Genomic DNA, 25,538 nt, shown 5'->3' on the forward strand with positions numbered 1-25,538 from the left:
CCCACCAGAAATCCCGGCCCCACCCCCCCCCCCCAATTTAGATGTATAAAACAGATATTCCTGAAAACATCACCACTTACTTTTAGTAGAGGATAATCCTCCACCAGGAGAGGTAATCGAGCAGTGATGTATTTATCTACAGGGAAGGTCTCCTATTTATTTAAATAATGCAGGCTGTGTGCTGGAATTAACTGAATAATTACTTCCAGGTGTGGTGCAACTATTACTAAGGCACATGTGTGTATATATATATATGAAGCAATATGGTGCAGGAAAAGCATGCAGAAAAAACTACTTGAGATCTGAAGTTCTTTCTTAATTTACTTTCTGTGCCATCAGTGAGCTTTTACCCACATCTCTCCAATGAGGACAGAGAGGGAGGACAGCCTGCCTTAGACCTTTTCTAGTAAACTATTCAATGGTCCCCATCTTGTTTGGTCACTGGAATGGAACTGGCACATGGTCCTCCTTGGCTTGGCTGAGTGACAATATCTTTTGTGTTTATAGGGTGTTTATCTCTTGCTTATCCGATCAGATGGTGACTTATGTCTAATTAACCTTCGTTTTTTTTTGGGGGGGGTTTAAGCCTTCTTCAATCAGGTGGTGAATTTTGGATACAACATTGGGGACATTCCATTTGCATAATATCCTGGATTATCATCTGGTTGCCTCTCATGAGCTTTGCATTTAATGAAATATTCCAAACACTTCTTAGTAAACAATTTTGTTAATATCCACCTTTAGATAGACCTTGCAAGAGGGTTGTCCAGAAATTCATGGAAAAGGAAATGTCTATGTTACAATTCAAAAAGAAAATAAATATGCATGTCCATGTTTTCATATGTACTTTCCTCAAATACATATTTTCTGCTCTTGAAGAACGTATTCCTATTTAAAACTGACTATGCAGATTTTTTTTGTCTTTTTTTTTTTTTTTTTAGCATGTCAATTTTTTATTGATCAAAGGGTAGTACAAACATGTCCAAGCTTGGCACAGGTATCGGTATACAGATCGTACCTGTGAAATACAGACAATTAATTTTACCGGTTGAGATATAATAGGAAAAATTAAACAACCATAATAAACAATAACATTCAGGTGAGATTGCGTGACAATAATGTTACATCTCTAGGGAGAAAACCATAAGTATAATATAATACAGTGTGTATAACACAACCTCATCGCTATAAAGGTGATCGTAGGATGTTTCAGTGTGATCATACACCTCAGACCTTTTAGGGTGGTAAGATAAGTATATATATATGGATGGGATCATGAGTGAATCAAAGGACGTCTAGAGGGCCCAGGGAATTAGTAAGTTTCGCTTCGAGGTACCATTTGGAAAATCGAAAGATGGACATCAAGTCTTTCAACTGTTGTAGCGGTAATTCAGCTGCCACAAAAGATGTCCAAGAGTCGAAGAATCTGTTGGTACGTAGTTGATTGAATTTAGTGTCTAATTTGCCTGGGAGCATTAAGCGGAAAGGCAGGGATCGGAAGGTATCCATGGAGTTGTCATTTTTAAATTAAGGGAAAATGGGTGGCTGGAGACTTTGAATACTATCATCCCATAATATACAACATTATTAGGAAAAAACAGTGTGGTAGTGGTAAACCACTTATGTATACATACCCTCACTATGTTTAAAGCCCACCTTCACCCAAGATGTTTTTATTTATTATTTGTGTATAGAGTATAGAAGGGTTTCGTAGTTATATCCTCTAACAAGATTAATGATTGTGTGTGTCCCCAATAGGAAAAACCTCCCTTCTACCTGTCCAAGTGACACCCAATAGAATGTGACAGAGCATCATCAGGATAAGAATGTATTAGAACTGTTTGATTAATTGAACCAGGTGCAGCTGGCTACTTCTGCCATATTAGGTATTAGTTAAAGTGTATTAGTTTCAAGGTGCCCACACACCTTGCGATAATCGTACGATAATCGCGGGAAATCCCGCGATCGTACGATTATCGTAAGGTGTGTGGAAGCCGTGCGACCTCTACTACTGTAAGGTCGCACGACTTTTATCATAGGAAGGCTGGTCACACACCTTACAACCATCGCAAGACTTTTGTAAGGTAATTTAAAAAACAAACGATCTGCCTATCTTTGACAGGCAGATCGTACTTGCGATCTCAAGCCGCGCCCCCCTGAGGGGCGGGCTTACGATTACCGCAATGCCGAACGGCCCGTCCGGCTTTTATCTTACGAACATGCTACACACCCGCCGAACATCGTACGATGCTCGGCAGGTTTTCGAACATGTTCCTAAGATAAAAGTCGTGCGACCTTACAGTAGTAGAGGTCGCACGGCTTCCACACACCTTACGATAGTCGTACGATTGCGGGATTTCCCGCAATTATCGTACGATTATCGGAAGGTGTGTGGGGACCTTAACATGTTCCAAAACCCGCCGAGCATCGTATAATGTTCGGCGGGTGTGTGGCATGTTCGTAAGATAAAAGCCGGGCGGGCCGGTGTGCGCAAGCGCACACTGCCTGTTCGGCATTGCGGTCATCGGAAGCCCGCACCTCACCTTGCGATGGTTGTAAGGTGTGTGCCCAGCCTTACATATAGTAGGAAATGGTGAAGACGCTTAAACACTTTTCTTTTTTGTTGTCTGTGTCCTGTTGGGAGATTCCCTCTCAAGTTGTGAGTTGTGTAAGTTGTGGAAATACAACTTACTCAAATCTCTCCAAAGCGAGAGGAAATCTCTCTTGGATGTCACCAGGTTCCCCTGTGACAGTTTGTAAATATTCGGATTTGTCATCACTTTTTGTCCAGGTGACAAAGGTCACCATGGTAAATAGAGAGGCCCCAGTGGCCACACAATACAGCAATTAAAATCTGACAGAAGTTCTGACCCTTGCCCACTCCATCCAGTACTAAAAAATGTTTTGGGTGGAGATATCCTTTAAGCTAATCTAAAATGGCTAACACAAAAAAGATAAGCAATCATTTTACCAGTAACAAGAGACTGCGATTCGCTTAACAAATACAGGTAAAAATGTTTTTACACTTTTCAATGTGTGTCTTTAGTAATACGCTCTTTGTTGATGAGAACCTTTGTATACATATTGCTAAAATGTATTATGTTTATATTTTATAATTTATTTGCAACTTTCTTTTCTTTCAGAATGTGACAGCACGTGTAAATCTTGCCATTCATTTAAGACTTGTGACGAATGTAAAGATGGCTTAGTTAAAAACAGCCAAGGCCACTGTGTGTCATATAAGGAGTGTGACATCCATGAATATAAGGATGAACATAAAGGCTGCCTCCCTTGTCACAGGAAATGCTCACGGTGTGCCGGAGCCAGCGAACACCAATGTTTAAGCTGCAAAGACAGCTACTACCTTCTCAGTGAGTATGGAAGGAAGCCATATGACTGTTGGGAGCTTTTACAAAGGAATACTGAGGTCAAACAATTTCATATGTTTTATACAACATTTGCACTGTGTTTGTATGCGAAACAATGGCAGCAGATAATAACATGACATCGCAGTAAGAATAACATGACAACACAGTAAGAGAAAATCAGAACAGGAGAAAGAGAGAAGGAAAGGGAAAGCAGGGTTAGTGGAGGAAATATTAGTTGCTGATTCCATCAACTGTAATTAACCTGTCCAGCAAAAACTGTTGATAATAAAGACATTTTTCTGACCCTTGTTAGGAGGTAAAGCTTCCTGTGCATAATTATACCTGAGATATTTACTGTGTGTCTGCCTCATAGAAGCTATGTGAAGTCTTCAGAGCAGTACCTCATGGGCAATATGGTCTCCATTTAGTTCAGTGGAAGGCCAGTCCACAGCCTGGTGGGCTGACAGAACAGAATGCACAGAGTACTGGTCACTGTCACTGCAGTGGATTAGGAAGCTACAGGCAGGATAAGCATGAGAACACTTCCCCATGCTTTCCCCCTTGTTGATCATGTAACACCAGATGTCCATGTACAGGTCACACATAACAAAGTGACCCTTTCCAAGCCTATATCTTACGAACATGCTACACACCCGCCGAACATCGTACGATGCTCGGCAGGTTTTCGAACATGTTCCTAAGATAAAAGTCGTGCGACCTTACAGTAGTAGAGGTCGCACGGCTTCCACACACCTTACGATAGTCGTACGATTGCGGGATTTCCCGCAATTATCGTACGATTATCGGAAGGTGTGTGGGGACCTTAACATGTTCCAAAACCCGCCGAGCATCGTATAATGTTCGGCGGGTGTGTGGCATGTTCGTAAGATAAAAGCCGGGCGGGCCGGTGTGCGCAAGCGCACACTGCCTGTTCGGCATTGCGGTCATCGGAAGCCCGCACCTCACCTTGCGATGGTTGTAAGGTGTGTGCCCAGCCTTACATATAGTAGGAAATGGTGAAGACGCTTAAACACTTTTCTTTTTTGTTGTCTGTGTCCTGTTGGGAGATTCCCTCTCAAGTTGTGAGTTGTGTAAGTTGTGGAAATACAACTTACTCAAATCTCTCCAAAGCGAGAGGAAATCTCTCTTGGATGTCACCAGGTTCCCCTGTGACAGTTTGTAAATATTCGGATTTGTCATCACTTTTTGTCCAGGTGACAAAGGTCACCATGGTAAATAGAGAGGCCCCAGTGGCCACACAAGACAGCAATTAAAATCTGACAGAAGTTCTGACCCTTGCCCACTCCATCCAGTACTAAAAAATGTTTTGGGTGGAGATATCCTTTAAGCTAATCTAAAATGGCTAACACAAAAAAGATAAGCAATCATTTTACCAGTAACAAGAGACTGCGATTCGCTTAACAAATACAGGTAAAAATGTTTTTACACTTTTCAATGTGTGTCTTTAGTAATACGCTCTTTGTTGATGAGAACCTTTGTATACATATTGCTAAAATGTATTATGTTTATATTTTATAATTTATTTGCAACTTTCTTTTCTTTCAGAATGTGACAGCACGTGTAAATCTTGCCATTCATTTAAGACTTGTGACGAATGTAAAGATGGCTTAGTTAAAAACAGCCAAGGCCACTGTGTGTCATATAAGGAGTGTGACATCCATGAATATAAGGATGAACATAAAGGCTGCCTCCCTTGTCACAGGAAATGCTCACGGTGTGCCGGAGCCAGCGAACACCAATGTTTAAGCTGCAAAGACAGCTACTACCTTCTCAGTGAGTATGGAAGGAAGCCATATGACTGTTGGGAGCTTTTACAAAGGAATACTGAGGTCAAACAATTTCATATGTTTTATACAACATTTGCACTGTGTTTGTATGCGAAACAATGGCAGCAGATAATAACATGACATCGCAGTAAGAATAACATGACAACACAGTAAGAGAAAATCAGAACAGGAGAAAGAGAGAAGGAAAGGGAAAGCAGGGTTAGTGGAGGAAATATTAGTTGCTGATTCCATCAACTGTAATTAACCTGTCCAGCAAAAACTGTTGATAATAAAGACATTTTTCTGACCCTTGTTAGGAGGTAAAGCTTCCTGTGCATAATTATACCTGAGATATTTACTGTGTGTCTGCCTCATAGAAGCTATGTGAAGTCTTCAGAGCAGTACCTCATGGGCAATATGGTCTCCATTTAGTTCAGTGGAAGGCCAGTCCACAGCCTGGTGGGCTGACAGAACAGAATGCACAGAGTACTGGTCACTGTCACTGCAGTGGATTAGGAAGCTACAGGCAGGATAAGCATGAGAACACTTCCCCATGCTTTCCCCCTTGTTGATCATGTAACACCAGATGTCCATGTACAGGTCACACATAACAAAGTGACCCTTTCCAAGCCTCTGTTTTCCCCACACAGCTTGCAAAGGATGGCATACAGACAGCACCTCCACTTGGCATGTTGTGCTTTGTTTTAATTTTTGTCTTCATTTAAATGTTATACAATAAATGTTAATGTGGAGCCAGTAGAGGGGAGGCCCCTGGGCACAGATGCAGCTCTTTTTTCTTCCACTGGAGTGTTGTATATGTAGAAACATACATTTTTGCATCTGATTTCTGTGCACTGTTAACTTTTCAGATTCTACGTGTGTGAGTAAATGTCCTGATGGCCACTACCAAGAAGATGAAGAAAAGCGATGTGTTCCCTGCCACAGTACCTGTAAGACTTGCAGTGGAAGACGAAGCAGCCAATGCCTGTCCTGTAAAGAGGAATGGTACTCTCTGGGTCATAGCTGTGTACAACACTGCATCTCAGGGTAAGCAATAGTAAACAAATCAGTAGATGAGTACTTATCAGTGCATTATTCTGGCAACAGCTTGGTCCGTAAACACATAATGCTGACTAATCATGAACACTGAAATAATAGCAAAGTTGTGAGCATGATTAATTTCTCATCTAGAATAGTTGGTTTCCATTTTTTAACTTTTTATAGTGGGCCAAACAAAACCACCGTGTATGTTTTTCATAGAGGTTACATTTATTCAAATGTTTTTGGTCTGAGCATATACTGTATGTCATGAATGGTATTTTTGTCATGGGCAGCAGAGAAAGCTGGCTGTTTTTTCTTTCTTTCTTTTTTTTTGTTTGTTACTGGAGACCATTTAGCAGAGGAACCTGGTCCCAAGAAGGCCTTTACTAAGGTGCAGGCTCTGAAAGTGCGTGGTCTTCATCAGTGCTGCTGATAGATGGATTTAAATGTAGAGAAGCTCCCAGACAGTAGCCCTTGGGATTGTCTCAATATTGATATGAAGAACGTTTCCCATGAGCAACAGGATAAAGGAAGCAGGTTCAGATATACACATATAGAAAAACACCACAAGGTCATAATGAAAAATCACAAATGCTTATCCAGACAAAGGCATGAGAAGACTGGGCTATTTGTGCTAGCACCTTTTTTTTCTTACTCTTCAAGATTTTTCTTCTTCAGTCAAGACTCTTCTCTATATTGCTGCTAGAGCTTGTCATTGCAGCTATCCTGCGCAGCCATCCTCAGCCTGGATTTTGGAGTTACGTGACTGGACCCCACTGGGGGATAGCCTGGAACTGACCTTCGGGCACTGGGTTCCATGTAGGGTGCTTTTCAGATTCTGTTTTGGTAAAAAGTTAGCCACATAGTGCTTTTCAGGTCCATAGTCACTTTCATTGTCTCACTGCTTGCCCTGTCTCTGAAGACTCACTTAGTGAGTAGACTATTCAGACTGAGCACTGAGGGCTATCTCTATTATATAGGATGCTGGACAACTTTAAAATTCCCTGTTTCCCACTTGATTATCGGCAAAAGGTGTTTGTGTTGTAGAACTGAGCACTGACATCATAGGATAGGTGGAATGTCATGCATTTTTTTTTCTGCCATGCATGACTGGGGAAGCATCTCCCCGCTGCTGCTCCTACTTCCAAACAGCCACATGGAAATTCGATCCATTCCTGCTGCATTTCTACAGTGACTTTGGTAACCTCCAGACATCCAACCCTCACCTGCAACCAGCTTGTCTAGGTTTTATGAGTATCTGAGGCCATGCCTCTTACTCTGATGCTTACATTGCCTTACTGCCATGTAGTCACAATTGATTTTAGACATGGGAGGGGACAGTCCTGATGTAAAGGTTGCCCCCAGCTCACATTATACTAATGGCTTTGGGGCTAATTACAGCACACCTATTGATGGCCTGCAATCTTGTTGCCCTCTGCTCCTAAAATCTCTTCTATCATCGGTGTCCTCTTTAGCTCTGTCAGATGTGGCCGGTTTCTCTGCTCTTCTGGCTGAGGTTTTTACTAGTCATGCTAGACTTTATGGCCAAAATCACTCAGTTATTTTTGACTCAAAGACCAGAAGCATGATCCTTCTCCAAAAAGATTCTGTGTCTGATTTACCAATGGTCTTGGTTGCTTCTGAGCCATCAGCCACTGAGATTCTGTCTGATTCTGAGTCACTCCAGTGTTTGACTGCTGAGCTTGCCTCTGAGAAGTATTAATCCCACGTTAAAATAGAGCAGTTTTGCACAGGCCCCACCCCTATGTGTTTATGGTCATGCTCTTGGCATGGCCAATTGAGCTTCACAGTTATCTGTTGATATTAGATGATCAGGATTACACACACATTGGGTACACATAAGTGCCTATCATGCAGTGTAAGTTATCTAATTATTATCTAATTCTTTCACACATAATTACACAAGTTTAATAAACCTGGAGAAAAAAATGGAGAGAAACAGTTTCATTTTATGGAAAAAGTAAAAAATTGGCTACAAAATTCAATAATTCCAAAAGTGTCTTTAGTTATAATAAAAAGACCATGCAGTGTTTTTTGGAAGATGGGCCTTGATGGAATATTCTGATGTAATAGATACTTACCTAGCCAGCAAACCTGTGTAGCATGCTGGAAGCTGGAATCCCCTCTCTTCTATTCCTGTCAGCGGTTAGTGTCATATTTTTTTTTTGTACAGGAAATGGCCCACTATGGCATAGTGGTGGGTAAATGATCAGCACGTCCAAGGTTTCCAGTGGGATAGATATTCGCCTTCTAGCAGACTGTCTGAATTTGTGAATAAACCTGTAATGAAAGAATATGAAAGCTGCCAATGCTGATATCCATTTTTTTTAAAAATGCTAGTTCCCTGGCTGCTCCAATATATTTAATACTTTCTGAGCTACAGAACTGGAAGAAGTATTCAGTTCAGGAGTTCTAATTTTACTCTGACTTTCTAAACTGCATACTTGTTGTGGGTGTTTCAGAAACTATTAAAGCCAGCCAAGCGACTATTATCTTTAGAAGAGGTTGGCAATGACAATCCTTATTTCTCTCACAGTATGACAGTGAACTCTAGACTATGCCTGTGTTATCCTTTGTGCTGGAAAATTCTCATTATCTCCTGCAACATTTCCAAGAATTAAACTCAACTGTTTTGAGCTTTGCCTCTTTTTTTATCTGATATATTTTCCTGTATACCTGTTACATGTAACTTTAAAAGTCTCCCAGAAGCAAAAGAATCATTAGAAATCCACCAGAGCTGCATTCGCCCATGGAAGCAAATGTCACTGTAGGCTATGCAGAATTTACATCTAGTGAATTTGGCACAACTTTTCCTTTGCAGTTGAAGTTAGATAAACAGACCCTGAAAATTCTAATTATTTCCACAGCTTCAGCACAAGGTGACCCTGTGCTCTGTCATGAAAAAACAAATTCTTGGAAGCATTACAAAACATCTTCACATTGGCTCAGATATCTGATATAGTTCTATGAATCATTTCTCCTGTGATTTCAGTTATTCTGGAACAGCATAAATTATTTAATTGAGAAACATTTGATATCAAACTAGAATAAAAATATGATGCTGCCCTTAAATAATAGGATAGTGGGGGTTGTTGTTTTCATTAAAATACAAGTGCAATTAATCTGCAGCTTACACAGATGTAGCTGTAAATCACAATATAATATGTGGAAGATGAAAGAACTGTTGCTCCTCCATCTTGTGTAGGGGAATAACAGTTCATACCCCTTCTCCTTATCTGTAAAATTGCAGTGCAGCTGCTTGCACCAGCCGCAACATAGCTATGGGGGTGTAGGTGGGGTTTAGCAAAAGGAGGATTTAGCACTAACGAAACACCAGCATATTATAAAATGTCTGGCAACATTTTATATGCATAGTAGAGGTGTATAGGTGTATAGCTTTGCCAACAAGATTAATGTATAGTAAGACACTCCTTGCATGTGACAGGAGCAGCCTTGTGTAGGTCTGGTTTAGAAGAATTGATGCTTCATAGGAGTCTGAATATGAATGAAGCCTGAATTTACGGAATAGACTGCTAACCCAAGGTTCTACATTAAATATTTCCATGATAAATATCTTAAATCCCTATGGTAGTGTTAGGGTTCTTCTTCCACCTCTTTAGCAGCACTGGGCAGTCCTCTCTCCTGCATAGACCAGCACACACATTATGACGCTTTCCATTGTGATCTCAGAGCTCAGGCTAAATGATGCAGTGTGTCATTGACAGTCTGGGTTCTCAGGAAGTGGATTTAATGATGCTGGGTGACATTCAACCCAGAGGACTACCGGCGCTGGACGACAAAGCAGGACATTGAGAGCAGCACTGGAGTGTGGAGAGAGTGATGATTTACTAACTTTTTGAATCAATGGGAAAGGGTGTGTACCCCCTCCCAAAAAATATATATATATATGAAATATATATCAGACGTTTAGATCTAGCCTTAGTGATAATCATTTCTTAGACCTGGTTATACAAACTTGTAATAAATCAGTCAGGAAAATATTACTTTGTGTTTCCAATTGCTTTCATCCATAGTTTGCTGGTAACTGCAAGGCTTGCCCGTTGCTTACGAATGAGTAGAAATAGTGAGAATAGTAACTGGAGGAGGAGGACATAGAAGAGATCCTCATCCTCTTCCGGTATGCTCTCCAAATAGAATTCTCTTAATGCATGAAAGAGTCCTAAAAAACACAGAAATATTTACTACATGAGAGCAAAAAAGTATTTTTGTAAAACAACCACTCAAACAACATACTGGAACTGGAAACCAGGGACTAAATGCAACTTCTGCTTTGGAGGTAGCAATACTAAGATCTGAGACATGTGTCCTACCAGGGTCTCACAGATACAGAAGAGCAGTACTGGTATTTAAGTACTGGAAGCTCCTTCCCCAGCTGAGCTCCCTAATTAATAGAGCCATATCTCCAGAGGAAGAATTACTAAAATTCAGCTTCCATTAGAAGAAATCACAATTGCTGCTTGAAACAATGATGAAAATTTGCATCAAGAGAGCAAAGATGGAGGACATACCACTGGTTTGGGCAGCAAGGAATAGAATGTGTGATTCTTTTGCTGGCAAGGTGTTGCCAGTGGCAGAAATGACCATGTAACATGTCCATAAGAAGCTACAGAATTGCTCTCCTTTGTTTTTCTTTTTGGAAAATTGCTCTGCAGTCAAGGAAAGGCCTCTGTTGCAGTAATGTCATTGATATGTAGCTCTGTTGCTTCAATAGCTGCAACAGCTTCAATAGCTACTCTTGATATCCAGTACAGCTTCTGTTTAAGGCACACCAATGATGATTTGTAGTTGCATAGATAAATAGTTGAGTCAGCTAAAAACCAACCTTGTAACCAGTTATTAATCTGTCACAGAAAATAATTAGAGAAATCTGTAGCTGCTATAAACCTCTGCTGCAAAGTAGCTATTGTGACATAACAATCATGGCCCTATTGTGCTTAGCATGAAAACAGCACATAAATTAGAGTTCCTTCTTCTCAGCAATATCCCCATGTCCAGCCAGATTATTACTAAAGTAGGTTAAGTCCTGTTTGGTTGGCACTTGGCAGGTTATTTAACTTCAAGCTACAGTTATGGGCTGAATGGTGCCCAAAGTTTGTTCCTCTGCTCCTTATGCTGCTATAGGCAGCAGGTAGACAGAGAATCACTGCAGAGCACAGATGTCATAGGATTCTAGGATTTTTAGCAGATATAGGGAGGGGGGTGCATATAACATCAGCAGACCAGGTAGAGAGGACAAACATTAAGTGACCTCGGAGATTTGAGGATGACTTGACATACCAGGTGTATACTTTATGAACATATGAATGTATCTAGCTAATTTTCTCATAAATCACTGACATTTGTTTGAGTCACTGTTTTTTTATTTTTATTTTTTACTCTTTATATCTGATCATTGTCTTAGCTCGGCACATTTAGTTATTCAGCTAATTTTCTCGCCTAATCGATTTTATACACCTGCATTCCCAAATGTTCCTGTTGGCTAACATTGCATTTGTCTTTACCTTTTGGCCTGCAGATATTATGCTGATAACACTACTGCCTCGTGTGAGAGATGTCACAGAGTCTGCAAGGAATGCCAAGGACCAGACTCAAATGACTGCCTTGCCTGCTTTGATAAGTTTTTCCTGATGAAAACCAAAAACCAATGTTACAGTTCATGTCCTGAATACTACTTTGAAGACCATGCCCAAAAAGCTTGTGAAAGGTGCCACCCAACCTGCAGGATGTGTAGAGGTAAGAGGTGCCTTCTAAACTGCTCTAATACAGCAGTGATCAGTGGCAGAAAAGACATTTACTCTGGATTCCCTGGAATATTAGAAATGGTGTTTAGGTAGGCAATGTGCTTAAAATAGTTAATAATGATGTAGAGATGAATCGTCTAAACTAGTGGTGCACCGAAATGGAAATTTCAAAAAAATATTAAATATTTGTATTTTTTTACTTTACTTTTAGGGGCTTCAGACCCCTGATATTTCCCTTTTAAAATAGAAAAAGAGAGTCCTCAATCTCTTTTTCTGTATCCCCTATTATCAATGAACAGGAAGACTCTATACTGATTCTTCCTGTTCATTCATAATTTGAAGATAGTATGTTTACTATAACCAGAATCATGAATCAACAGGAGGTGATGTAGATCACTTCCCATTCATTCATAATTGAGGCTATAGTAACCATACTATCTCCTCAATTATGTACACTCAGCGATCACTGATCGCTGGATGTTTGTACCGCTCTCCACCCTGACAGCTGTCACAGGAGGCTGGGTGGGGCGGGGCGGTGCAGCCTCCTGTGACAGCGTGTGCTATCTCCACTCTGCCGGACTGTGATAGGAGGCTGAGCGGTGTGGGAAGAGAGACGCCGGCCGCTCAAAGCGCTCTCCTCCCGCAGTGCTTAGCCGCCTTTGACACTTTCTCTTCTCCCCACTGGGACACAGAGCATCACCCAGCGGGGAGGAAAGAAAGCAGGGATGCGCCGATGTATCGGCAGAAAAATGGCACCTTCTGCATTTAGCCAAAAGTGCCATTTTGCCCGATATGTTTCGGCGGCCAAATTATCGGTGCATCCCTAGTCTAAACTATGGATAACTATAGAGCAGCTATTTTCACCAATCCCGTTGCTTTATCTTCCATGGTTGTCTTCTCCATGCCTCCAGGCCCAGTTAACTCACTCCCTTATAGGCCCATCTTTGAAGGTATTTCAATCAATGCCATGTTTGATGGGCCCGAAACAGGGGGTTTCCAGGATGTCTCCTGTTTTGGATCATCCTGCTTTCCCTCTGCGTAAAGGAGATAGACACTTAGAGATAAAGGGGCTTGGGGAAATGCCGATTAGACGTTTTTTTGATTGGTAATCGCATTTGCTCACAAGGCGATTTAGCTACATTACTCAAACCTCCCTTGGATCCATGACGATCGATACAACTTCGCCACTTTCTGGTGAGCTTAGTCCCTGGCCCGACCTCCATCTCTCCACTCACACTGTTTCACCATCTATGTCTTGAGAAGGAACCCTCTAGACACTCCCTATCCATGACATACAATTATATGTCCCACCGAATCCTTTGTGCCTCAATTTCTCCTTAAGTGGGAGCGGGACCTTCAGTTGTCTTTGTCTGCGGAACGAGAAGACGTCGTATACTTCTCTCACAAAGCCTCCGTTGCATGTAAGATGCAGGAAGCTAACTATAAATTATTGACATGCTGGTACAGGCAGGGCCGTCTTTAATACTGATTGAACCCTGGGCAAACAATTTATTGCCCCTCCCCGACATGGTGCGCCCGCACCGGCAGTAGTTCCGCCACTGCTTATGTGGGCTGAAGGGGCAGCTGCTTTGGGCCCCACAACAATGATTGGGCCCTGGGCGACTGCCCCTTTTGCCCTGCGTTATAGACGGCCCTGGGTACAGGGTTCCCTCCATTCTCCATAAAATCCATAAAGTAGCTTATTACCCAAATGCATGTGAGCAAAAATACGTTCAAATAGTAAACACAGTAAACAAAAATAAACAGAAAACACAGTAATAAACCACATGCAAAATCAAGTCTTTCCTAATATAATATAGGATAACATAATATAGTCCCATGTGAAAATGTCCCTATATCGTAAATCGTTACACTCAAAAATTTAAGTGAATTTGTGAACTTCCACCAAGATAAAATCCTCAATGGGAAAAAACTCTTAACCCTTATGGGCAGACACTCACCAAATGATATGTGACCTCTTAAAATAAGAAGGTCTTGGGCTCTAAGTTAGGGCCTCTGTTGCAGTAATTTCATTGATTTGTAGCTCTGTTGCTTAGGGTATGTCACCAGCTTCAATAGCTACTCTTGATATCCAGTACAGCTACTGATCAAGGCACACTAATGATTTGTAGTTGCATAGATAAGTAGTTGACCAAACCAAAACCAATCTTGTAACCAGCTATGAATCTGGTAAGAGGTACACCAGATTTATTGCTGGGTACAAGGTTGTTTTTCCACCAAGATGAAATCCTCAATGGGAAAACATTTCTAACTCTTAAGGGCAGACACTCACCATATTACTCCACACCCATCCAATGAGGAAAAAGTGAAGGAAAGATCTCATAGTGTAAAATACCCTTTATTAAATGAGCAAATAAAAACAACCCATATACTCACAAAGAGATCAATATGCACCCGTATTGAAGTAATACACCAAAACAATCTGGGGGGAATATATTAAAAAAAATCTGGTGCAATTGCCATGGCAACCAATCACCTTCACTCTTCAGTTTGTTCAGTTAAGCTTTAAAAATGAAAGATAGAAGCTGATGTTACTATTTACAACTGCTCCAGTTTTGATAAATTCCCCTCTCTGAGTCTTCCCAAACAGCGCATCTGCTGCTCATCTATACGTGACAGTGCTCAGACCTGCCCAACACTTTTTGTCAATAGCGACATCATCAGGAACGCTGTGAGCACTATCCATCCTTCGCTATACAGATACTCTCCTCGGATCCTCCCATGGAACACATTTATCCTACTCCACCCACTGCACATCTCCTTAAGAACATTAACCCTGCTCCACCCGCTACACATACAGTATCTTATACAATATAGGCCACAGCTGTAAAAATCACACAATATAAACACAACATATAAAATTACAAAACGTGCATATATAGAACTCAGTATATGCTAATATCTTCCATATACACATATGGACGGCCATATCTATGGATATGGAAGGTTACATTTGATATTATGGCACTACAATACAGAGCTTCTGATGCCATTTGAATTAATGAAGGAATAAGATGCATATGGTTCCCTGGGAAACACAATAATAATGTGTAATATTTGGATTGCACTTTCCTGAAAGATCCTGGAGGATTACTGTGAGTCCCTTGAAATATTGCATTCCCCACAGAGAAAGGTTGGATATCTAACCTATTTGCACCTATAGTAGGTGATGTGAAAATTCATCATATAAGTTTCAGATTGCTTGGATACAGCATACGGGATATACAGAGAGGAACTACGAATACAATGTCGTTTCATCATTAATAGTGTTCTTATAGATATCTGATCTAGGAGTTCATGAAGGAACGTTGATCATAAACAAATGCACATACAAACAGCATATGCACAAACAATTTGATGATTACTAAGAGTTAATGTGTCTATAACAAACAAAAATAATGCGACATTAGGCTTTTGCTCTATTTTAAATGATTTTATGATGTTGGTTCTGTATATGTATATGTGTTTTGAAATACAATAAATTAGTAGAAGACTATAAGATATGTATCGGGGTCATTGGTGGGTATCTAACCCTAATTGATAACATAGATGTCTAACCAGTGAAAAACTTTTTCTTGGATCCTATACATTTTTAGAAATGTGTATTTTTTATTTAAATCCAGGTTCAGGCGCCCTATCATGCACATCATGTGTGTCAAGTTACCAGCTGCAAGGGGGAATTTGTATATCGGAGTGTTTTGCTGGAGAATACAAGGGTACACAGGTATGCAGATTTTAGAAAACTACATCTACATTTTCTTAAAATTCCATTCACAACTGTATGTAGGTTCCATGTTTTTACTGTGTATGCTGGCTCATCAGAAGTGCAGTGTGATATTGTCACATCATAATGCAGCATCTAATTTATAAAATGAAACATTCAATTTCAATCTGCATTTTAAAGGGACCAGATGGAGAGTGTGAAAAATGCCATGAAAGCTGTATAGAGTGTAAAGGACGTGGACCACTGAACTGTACTGTGTGCCCAGCAAGCTTTTTACTATATGTGAATGATGGGAGGTGTGTGCAATGCTGCCATTCCAAGCCCGAGGACTCCAGGGAATGCTGTGACTGCAGTGAAATACCAGGTAAAAAAAATATCAGCAATAGTAGTATTTAGTAGTATTTAGTATTCTCTCATACAATGGGGGAAGCCACTTAGATGGTACTTAGCTGATATTCAACATTTTAGAACAAGTCAAGTTCACTGACTACTACTAGTTATATCTAGTTCTGAAAACAGCTGTAATGTTGATCAATCCCAAACTTTTACTGAGTAGCAGCACTTGAATTTAAACTGGAGCCAGCAAATGATCATTTTATTGGGATGTTAAAAACAAATTTAAATAAAGTTAGAAATAAATTTAAAAATAAATACTTTACTTAAGCAAATTACCTCTCTATATAGCAGCACACATTAACCTTAAGAAGAAAGTCCTATGGAAGAGGGAGTGTGAGGCAAATGGGTGACACCATACCCCCAATCTACATTACAAACAAAAAAACAAAAAAGAAAGAATAGCTACAAATGAGACTGGGGCTTTAGAGGTTCCACGATAAGTACAATTTCATATTTGTTAATAAAAGCTCATTTCATTTATAACAATTATAAAATATGTTTAAAAACATATGGCCATAACAAGAAATTAGTTATGCATAACAGATGTGGGGTAGAGCAACCGTATACATATCTTGGACATAGTCCTCAGGCTTGAATGAGTAATGAATTTCAGTAGGCTCTATGCGTTTTGAAGATAGATGCTTCCTCAGGAGCCTTCAGTAGAGATCTATGGTTCAATAAATCATACATATCATACATATCCTCTATATAGATCAAAACATATAAAATTTTCTCAGACAGTATTTTCTATCAGTGTACAGCAATAGCATTATGAGGGTGTATATATAAGATATGCAACCAGATGAACAAGAGAGCTTAAATGGAACCATAGAAAATAGACAGTGTAATTATAAAAATTCTCCCAACTTGCTATGCAATCCAAAAAAAATGTCCATAAACGAAATCCAAATAGAGGGGAGGTCTATGGATGTAATAATTTACCCGTGTGTGGGCGTTCCAGGGAGAACAGGGACAGGTCCAAATCACGCAAGCAGTCAGGCTTTGTCTACATGTGTACCTGTATTCTATGTGCACATCGGCATAGAGATGATATTGGAAGCCATGTGAGGTGATCAGCTGGCGTCATGTCATATCACCTAGCAAATAAAATATGATCCATAATGTAAAGATCACTCACCACTCAAAAGTGGGCAAGGAAAAAACACCTGAGTTAACCGCAAATGGGGTCAAAGTTATCCACTCCTGGTATACAGGGAAAGATGATATCGGTCCAATATACTATTTGTCCACAGCATAAGCTCCCAGCATGAGACTACACATAGAGTCTGCCTGCAATCTTTCATATATGAAAAACAATGAGAGTTTCTTCAGGAAATTCTAAGTATAGGAATTTCTCTTGCTCAGATCACGATGCTGGTAATGGATTTTGGGGGGGGGGACCCACACGTTTCCTTTTTTTTTTTTCGACCTGTTTTTATTTTTTTTCAATTTTCACATTTGTCAAAATACTAAACTCCATCCAAATAGATTTGTATCGATCCGAATTCTGAATAACAAATATCAACGTATCTGAATCTGAGTCTAAATGAAAAAGAAACAACATTTTTGACCATGCACATGTCTACTTGTATATGTAAATGCAAATGGTGACTTTGTGCATAATGCAATTTATGCAGAAAGTCACCCAATATAACAAAAAAACTCTGCAGAGTATATTTTTGGAGATTACTCCAACCTAGAGAGGGCAGAAACAAAGACAGAGCAGAGATATTGATGGGGGTAACAAATCATCCAGATAGAGATAGGAACAAGAAGCAAGGACACGGATGTCACAGAATCAAATTCAGCCTAATTTGTAGTGCATACACAGGATGTAATACTCTTTACAGGTATGGATACCACACATTCTCAGTTTCATAGTCAATATAGATTTATATTTAGTGTGCTCTTGATTAGATCTGTAAGACTGCTATTTGTTCAAATTCTACATGTAGTACAAGCTATAATAACGTAGCCTTCCTATCAGTTTACACCAAATGTGAATCCCTGATCCTTTCATTCAAAAGAGACGATATGTTGGATTTAACTTCACCAGATCATCCTCCACCTCAGCAAACAAAATGAAGACTCAGCTGCATGTTATTGACCAATCACAGTTAACGGCACTGTGTGTGTGTATTTAACATGCACAGACTGCTCTTAGCTAAATTCATTAGATTTCTTCATGACATTATTGACATGTGATTTGTGACTGTATACTCATTTACATTCTGAATCACATGAATGAACAAATGAATAAAATGACCCCTAAAACATATTTTTTGGTCTACAATATTTAAATTATATTTAAATGATCTCAGAATGATTCTGAGATGATTTAGGAACAAATATTTATATTTGTTATTGGGCAATTATATAGGTTAAAGTAGATGGACCAGTATCTTTATTCAACCTTATCTACTATTTTACTATGTAATTACATACATTTCTATAATACATAAATGACATAAATTGTATACAAGAAAGTTTAGCTGAAAAAGTACACATGGATAATACACATTGCAGTGGGATGAAGCATTGTCTGTTGTCTACTTGTAATAAACCAAGTTATGTTTTCTGTGTTCTTCTAGAGGAATGCAAGTTAATAACCGAACTCTTGGTGGACAATGATGGACACAAGAAGACTGCTTTGTTTGTGGCCACATCTATTCTGGTGGTGCTTAGCATTGGCGCAATCATATTCTTTTGGCGCCGAGCCCGGGCAAAAGCTTCAACTGTCATCAAAGGTGGATATGAAAAGCTGCCGGACCAAACAAAATCCTTCCAATCTTTCAAGAGCAACAGAGAAAGTACCTCCAGTTTTCAGCGGGATCACGTGATTGAGTATCATGATCGCGAGGAGGAGGAAGATGATGATGATGATGACGAAGATATAGTTTACATGGGCCAAGATGGGACAGTATATCGCAAGTTTAAATATGGACTCTTAGAAGATGATGACGACGAGGACTTAGAATATGATGATGAAAGTTATTCATTTAGATAATTAATTGCAACACTCCACATAGAAGAAAAAAAAAAAAGAAAGAAAAAAAAAACCATGCAGCACTGGAGGCCTGTAGAGTGAAGTAGATGAAAAACAGTGTTGATACCCCAAGCACCAACCACATTTTGCTTACATTATATAACCAGAATAATGGAAGCGGGTTGCTATGGGTAACACCTTTGATTTTTCATAAACAAGTCCCAGTGTCTGTGACACAATCCCTTTCAATAAATGATATGAATGCAGTTTTTTTTACGGTGCCTTTTGTCCGTACTCTATGTAAGGTGACTTGTTTTCTTGAATGTGTTCTGCTTAGAACTGCCAGACTGATCGTGTGTGAAAAATTACATAAAAATGCTGCTTTCAGTGGAGTGTAAAATTTAAAATTATTATTTAAAATAAATAAATACTTTGACAAAATAAGCAGATCATCATACTGTATACAAACTTTATTTATTCCATTATTTTAATGGAAACAGATTTATCTATGTGTGTGTACATGCTTTTATCATGTTGTTTCTATTTCTTGTGTTTTTATTGTACATCTACATAGAGGCTGAAATACTGTATGTGTTCAAACATATACCAGATCCATGCTTCCAAGCACACAACATTTATCGTGTTATACTTCTCCTTTAACCCTAACTCATATCTGGATTTTCAATATAAATAATATACACTCGGGGGAGCTTACAGTACCCATTGACTTAAGAAGACTTTGCCTGAAAAGAAATGATTTAAAGCTGAACACCAGGATGAGCAAATATTGTCTAAACACAAGAGCCATGTGTATTCTTACTTGAATCCTTTTGTGCTTTGTGTATTTCTTCCAGATCTGAGCAGGAGTTCAGCATTTTTTGTATTGCTGAAATTGTCTGTAATAAAGACCAGTCACTGCTGCTCTTTCTCCTTGTGCAGGGTGCCTGGTCTTGTATCCGCCCCCTACCTGTAGTGTTCTGCAGGCAGCCTTTAGTGGGTGGAGCTTGCTGGGTCCCTCCCCCAGTTCTCTGCACAGGCTTTGTACAGTACAGGGATGATGCCACTGCTATTTTTATATCTGGGTTTGCAAAGGTATTTTGTGTAAACAAAGTGGATTTATATCCTCTGGGGCTATTAAGGAATACACTTAAATGAAGGTTATTTGCCCGGAGTTTCAGCTTTAATTTGGATGAAGTAACGATCAATGTCAATATGGCAGATCATGACAGACAACTGTACACATGCCCCCTTGCCATGAGAACATTAGTCAATCTTGGAGCAGAGAACTAGAAATGTGCACCTGTGTTTAGATGTTCCTGATTACACTGATTACACTGATTACACATTCCTGATGCACTTACAGGCTTTTACATGCGTTTAGAGTTTCTAATTGGATCTTGGACACACAGAATTCTATTTTCTCTAAACACAGCTAAAGCAAAGTCTGAATGATACCATTGAAAATCAATGACATGCATTTATATGCGTTTAGAAATGTGTTCTAAATGCATATAAACACAAGTTTGACACTGCCAGTGTGAATGAGACCTTACTCTTGAATTTAGGTCTACTTTAAAATGAACATCCCATATGGACAAGGCAGGTTCTGAGAAAGGAGGTTGTAAATGGGGTAGAATACATATCTTGATTTTTTTACGTATACCACAAAAACTGGTATGGTAGAAAATTATAAAAAAAAAAGGTACAGGCTAGAAAAAGAAGAGGCCAAAGTGACATTCAGCTCCAAACTCCAAACATACTGTACACCTAAGTCAAGTCGCCGGGAGTCTGTTTAAACAGCCCCGATGTTGGCGACGTACACTGTACGTCGTCAGTCACGAAGGGTTTATTATAGTACATTTGAAGGCACTTGACAATGTGATATGTCAGTCAGCATGTCCTGCACCAGACATTCCCACATAGATTAAATACATGAATAATCAACATACAAAACTAAAGCAGAATTAAAGTCTCTCTTTTTTGGCATATATCTACTGCTAGTAATTTGCCTACTTTTTTTATTTAAAAAAAATATAAATAACAAAGTAGGCAAATACCTAATTACATACCTGTTGCAGCGCCGCTCGCTCCCGGCTGAAGAACTGCCCCCCGAATGGCTGAGAAGGAGGAAGTGAGCAGGCTTATGCGCAGTAGATAATACCAAAGGGTAGAGGAAAAAAGTGACAATGAAACTGAATTGACACAGCCGGCAGCGCACATGCCAGACAGACTCCGTGGGACACAAGAAGTCTGCACTGGGATCAGAGCCTAGGCACCAGCGCTGGTGGGACTGTCGGAAACGAGTGGTAGTAAGATGATCGCATTAAGAAGCTTCAAATAAGGTAAGTGCTTACAGCAGCATTCGAGGGTTAGGAAATAGCCTTTAATGTATCTTTAGATTAATATTACGGAGATTATTAATATTACAAGTAATACTTTTCAGGAATCCTTATCTGGAGATTACTTCTACAGTGAGACATCTTACACTGTATGTAGAAAATACATTTGGTAGTTCAGCATTCTTGTCCTCATCCCATTAAGAAGCCTTGTATTGCTACAGATAGAATGAGCAGTGTTATAACTGACATACAGATGGCTAACCAACATTTTCCTACAGCAGGAGAATACCATAAAGAAAATTAATCAAATGTCTGCAAAGAGCAGGGCAGCGTTGCCCATAGGGAGGAAAACACCAAACAAGGCAGTCATAGAAGTAAATGGTGCAAATGGCCCAGGACAATGGCACACAGGGCTCATAATTGAAATAAAAAAACAAAACAAAGACATGTATACAAACAGATCTGCATACATGAAGATTTATCATTGTATGTCATGCTTTGTTGTTTTTTTTTAAACCAGTTAGTGATATGATGTTTATGTCCAAAACCGATATTTTATCTAATAAACTCTTTTTGTAATTGGAATACTTGTCCCGATCCTCTGTTAACTCTTTTTAAACCAGCCACTTTTGTTAGCTGGTTTATCTTTTTGGTATATATGGTGCTGCAGTACTAACCTGCTGTGTCATCTTCTCCGTCTGCTTCAGCCACTCCGTGTCACAGCCTAGTCATCTGCTCCATTCTGACCTCTTCTCCTTCTGATTGGCCGATTGGATGATGACAGGCTTCCTCACCAGTCACCTCCTGACTGGTGAGGAAGCCTGTCAATCATCCGATCAGCGGGAGAAGAGGTCAGAATGGAGCAGATGATTGAGGACTTGGAGGAGTTTGTGGCCATCTTGTTTCATTAAAGACGCTATGGAAGTCCTGTGATCGGCGGTTTCATAGTTACATAGTATTTGAGGTTGAATAAAGACATTAGTCCATCAAGCCCAACCTATTAGGATCTCATTCTAGGAGTACCTGTACCCCTGTATATTACAGTCCCTTAAGAAATCGTCCAGAAGTTTCTTGAACAATTCCACATTCTGTGCTGAAATCACTGTCTGTGGCAGTGAGTTCCAGACCCTAACTGATCTTACTGTTTCAGGTCCTTGAAGATGGGGGACACGGCACAGGTACTCGTTTTTTGTATCGGAGTATTTGTACGAGTACTCATGCCAATACTCGGTATTGCCGCCGATACCGATGCTTGTATCGGAGCATCCCTACATAATATTATAAACTGCTGTGTATGTGAGCACTGGGAGACACACTGATTAAAAAGGAGGCATGTAAAATAAAGAACACAAGCATCAATTATATTTCAGTAAAATAGCAATTTAATGGAAATCACAATCATCTGGTTTACTGAAACTAGAACATTTTCTTCGGTACTGTTTTGACAAATTTCAGCTTACAAATGCACATAAGGTTTGTTTGCAGTACAGCATATTGCTTGATGAAATATGGAAAGAAAAAAAAGCACTTAAAATTAAACTCCATCCTAACATTTTTTAGCAAAGGATGATGTGCTGAGCCTGTGCGTGAAACTCCTGCAGGCCTCCTTGGTGTACACTCCTGCCTGTTCAGACCTTCTGACTCATTGGAGAAACCTTTAATGTCAAGACAGGCAGCAGTGGTATGGGAAGGGAACTGCAACAGCTGGCTCCTCACATTGTACAGTGTCACAAACAGTCCCATCACTTCATCATCATTTTCAGGGTTATTCACAAAAGGGTGAAGAGTTTGGAGAAGGCAGGAGAAGTGAACAATCTAGGACAACATAGCTGAAGTGGAAACGATTCTCCAATTCAGCTCACTTTCCAGTTCAGCTATGTTGTCCTAGATTGTTCACTTCTCCTGCCTTCTCCAAACTCTTCACCCTTTTGTGAATAACCCTGTTAGTTTTAGACACATTACCCTTAAGAAAAAAAAAAAGGAAGTCAAATGAATGCGCAGTGCAGGACAGTGTTGCCAATAATGAGGAAACCCCCAATTCATGCAGACCCAGGATGTTGGGCTCAGAATAAAGTGCAGGGAAAAAAAAAACATAGAGAGAAAACAACGGGAATTATTATACAAATATAGGTTAAAAACATGAAGCAATAAAAATCATTAACACATGGTCCCCATAACTGTTTCTTAGTCGGTCATTCTGCACTTTGTGACAAAATTAGACATCTGTAAGACAAACAGCAGCACATGAGAACTAGACAAAAGTAAGAAAGACCTTGACTAGAGATAACCATTAATAAGGGAGAAGGGATGTTTATAATACAGTGAACTCTAAACTAGACATTTTGTGAGAAAGTCACTAAATGTCAATCAATTCGTTCTCTCTTGGAATGGGAGTGCAAAAAAAAAAAAAAAAAAAAGTACATTCATTTTCCAAGTGCAAGATCACTTTAAAGTGACAGTAAACTCAGGGGTTAAATCTTAAAAATACATTCAAGTACCTTAACTATTAACTACAAATGTATCTTATTTGTGTATCACTCGCTGTAGATCCTCAAATCATCTCTGAATTGGTGCTGACACTATCCTTCCTTCTGGAGGGTGACTACTTTGTTGCCCATGGTCCCCATGTGTGTTGTAATGTAGTCACCGCTCCAAGCTCACTCCCATGATGGACTACAATCTTGTTTTTAGTTTACTAATTTGTATTGAAGGTTTAATCCATCACAGGAACGAGCTTGGAGAGGTGACTACAATACAACACAGAGACCATGGGGAACAAAAGTTGCCCCCCTCCAGAAGGAAGGACAGTCCGGGACCAATTCAGAGATGATTAGAGGATCTACAGCTGAGTGATACACAAATAACGTACATTATTGTTAATAGTTCAGGTACTTGAATGCATTAAGGTTTAACTCCTGAGTTTAGTGTCACTTTAAAGAAGAACTTTGGCAATTATAAACCGTTCCGGCTGTTTGGTTTTGGGAATGAACTGATCTGCAGAATAGGAATCCTTTCCAGCTTCAGAAGCGTAAAATTGTTATATTAAAAGGGATACAAACTGTTCTGTCATTAGAAACTGAGCAATAATGCCATGCAATAGTTGGAGCCTTGCAAATCCTTGTGGAAAATTGTGCAACACCAACGCTCCTTAAAGGAGAACAATGTCTGTTCAACAATGTCTGTTCCCCATAGTTCTCCTTAGGGTAATGGGAGGACACAAACTAGCGTCCTCCCGTCACCCTAGGCTCAGTATACCGCGAGTTGTAGCTTGCGGTATACTGAGACGCCGCAGCTGAAGCGGATCCCGACAATTGTGCCGGGATCCGCCCAGCTGCGTGACTGACAGCTGGCTCTGCCTATCTAGAGGCAGAGCCAGCTATACCTGCACCCTCCCCCGTCCGTTCCGCCGGTCAGCGCTGGCTGATCGGAGCGGGGAATCCAGCCCCTCCCCTGTCACGGCAGAGAGCCGTGACAGGATCGAGAGGTGAGCGAAAAGTCAATACCTCCTGTTGTAAAGTAATCCTATAGTGAGAATATAGAAAGGCTGACATTGCTGTACTTTGGAAAATATTTACTCCTTGGCTATCATGCAGATGCACTGGCATCAGTACTTTCAAAGCCACTGATCTGGAATAAGTATGTCAGGAGTTCAAACTTCACTCCACCTTTCCTGAACTGCGTGCTTGGCAACCTACATATTTCAAAGTTCAAGTAAATTCTAACTGAATGACATTTCGTTTGCTAAAACATAGTGTATCAAACTGCAAAATGTTTCATAAATCTCGTTTCTCAACTTTTCCCCCCACCCTTTTCTACATTTAGTGCTGCTGATAAACTCCAGGTTCTTTCCACCACTTTCTGCCTAAAAGCATTTATTCCAGTTCCGGCTGCAAGTCATTGTTTCTGACCAGAATAGTGATAACAGCAGACAGTGCCTGCACAATGCAACTTAACATGGCCAATTGCAGTCTCAACCAGAGGTGCAAATAGCAGGGTGACAACACAGGAACACAATTGGGAGACTGTTGTCATCTTATAACAGCCCTCATGGCAGGATCGCTAGGTCATATATTTAACATTTACATCCTTGAAA

General features: G+C 40.0%; 2 protein-coding genes across 2 annotated transcripts in view; one reads left to right on the top strand and one right to left on the bottom strand.

The window, feature by feature from the left end:
- Window positions 1–19,210, top strand: part of LOC108788487 (proprotein convertase subtilisin/kexin type 5-like) — a 19,796-nt gene extending 586 nt beyond the window's left edge. The window contains exons 2-8 of the mRNA XM_018558245.1: window positions 3,144–3,371; window positions 4,935–5,162; window positions 6,025–6,202; window positions 11,754–11,971; window positions 15,624–15,724; window positions 15,905–16,088; window positions 18,712–19,210. Of these exons, the coding sequence (XP_018413747.1) occupies window positions 3,144–3,371; window positions 4,935–5,162; window positions 6,025–6,202; window positions 11,754–11,971; window positions 15,624–15,724; window positions 15,905–16,088; window positions 18,712–19,127 (1,553 nt within the window). The 3' untranslated portion in view covers window positions 19,128–19,210. The remainder of the gene's footprint in view (window positions 1–3,143; window positions 3,372–4,934; window positions 5,163–6,024; window positions 6,203–11,753; window positions 11,972–15,623; window positions 15,725–15,904; window positions 16,089–18,711) is intronic.
- The window catches only part of RFK (riboflavin kinase), a 22,376-nt gene continuing 11,875 nt past the window's right edge, over window positions 15,038–25,538 (bottom strand). The window contains exons 5-6 of the mRNA XM_018558252.1: window positions 18,002–18,009; window positions 15,038–15,050 (exon numbers count right to left, since the gene is read on the bottom strand). The gene's annotated coding sequence lies outside the window, so the exon portion shown is untranslated. The remainder of the gene's footprint in view (window positions 15,051–18,001; window positions 18,010–25,538) is intronic.

This window comes from Nanorana parkeri, unplaced genomic scaffold, assembly GCF_000935625.1.
Source record: "Nanorana parkeri isolate BGI_ZX_2015 unplaced genomic scaffold, ASM93562v1 scaffold328, whole genome shotgun sequence".
Classification (NCBI taxonomy): Eukaryota; Metazoa; Chordata; class Amphibia; order Anura; family Dicroglossidae; genus Nanorana; species Nanorana parkeri.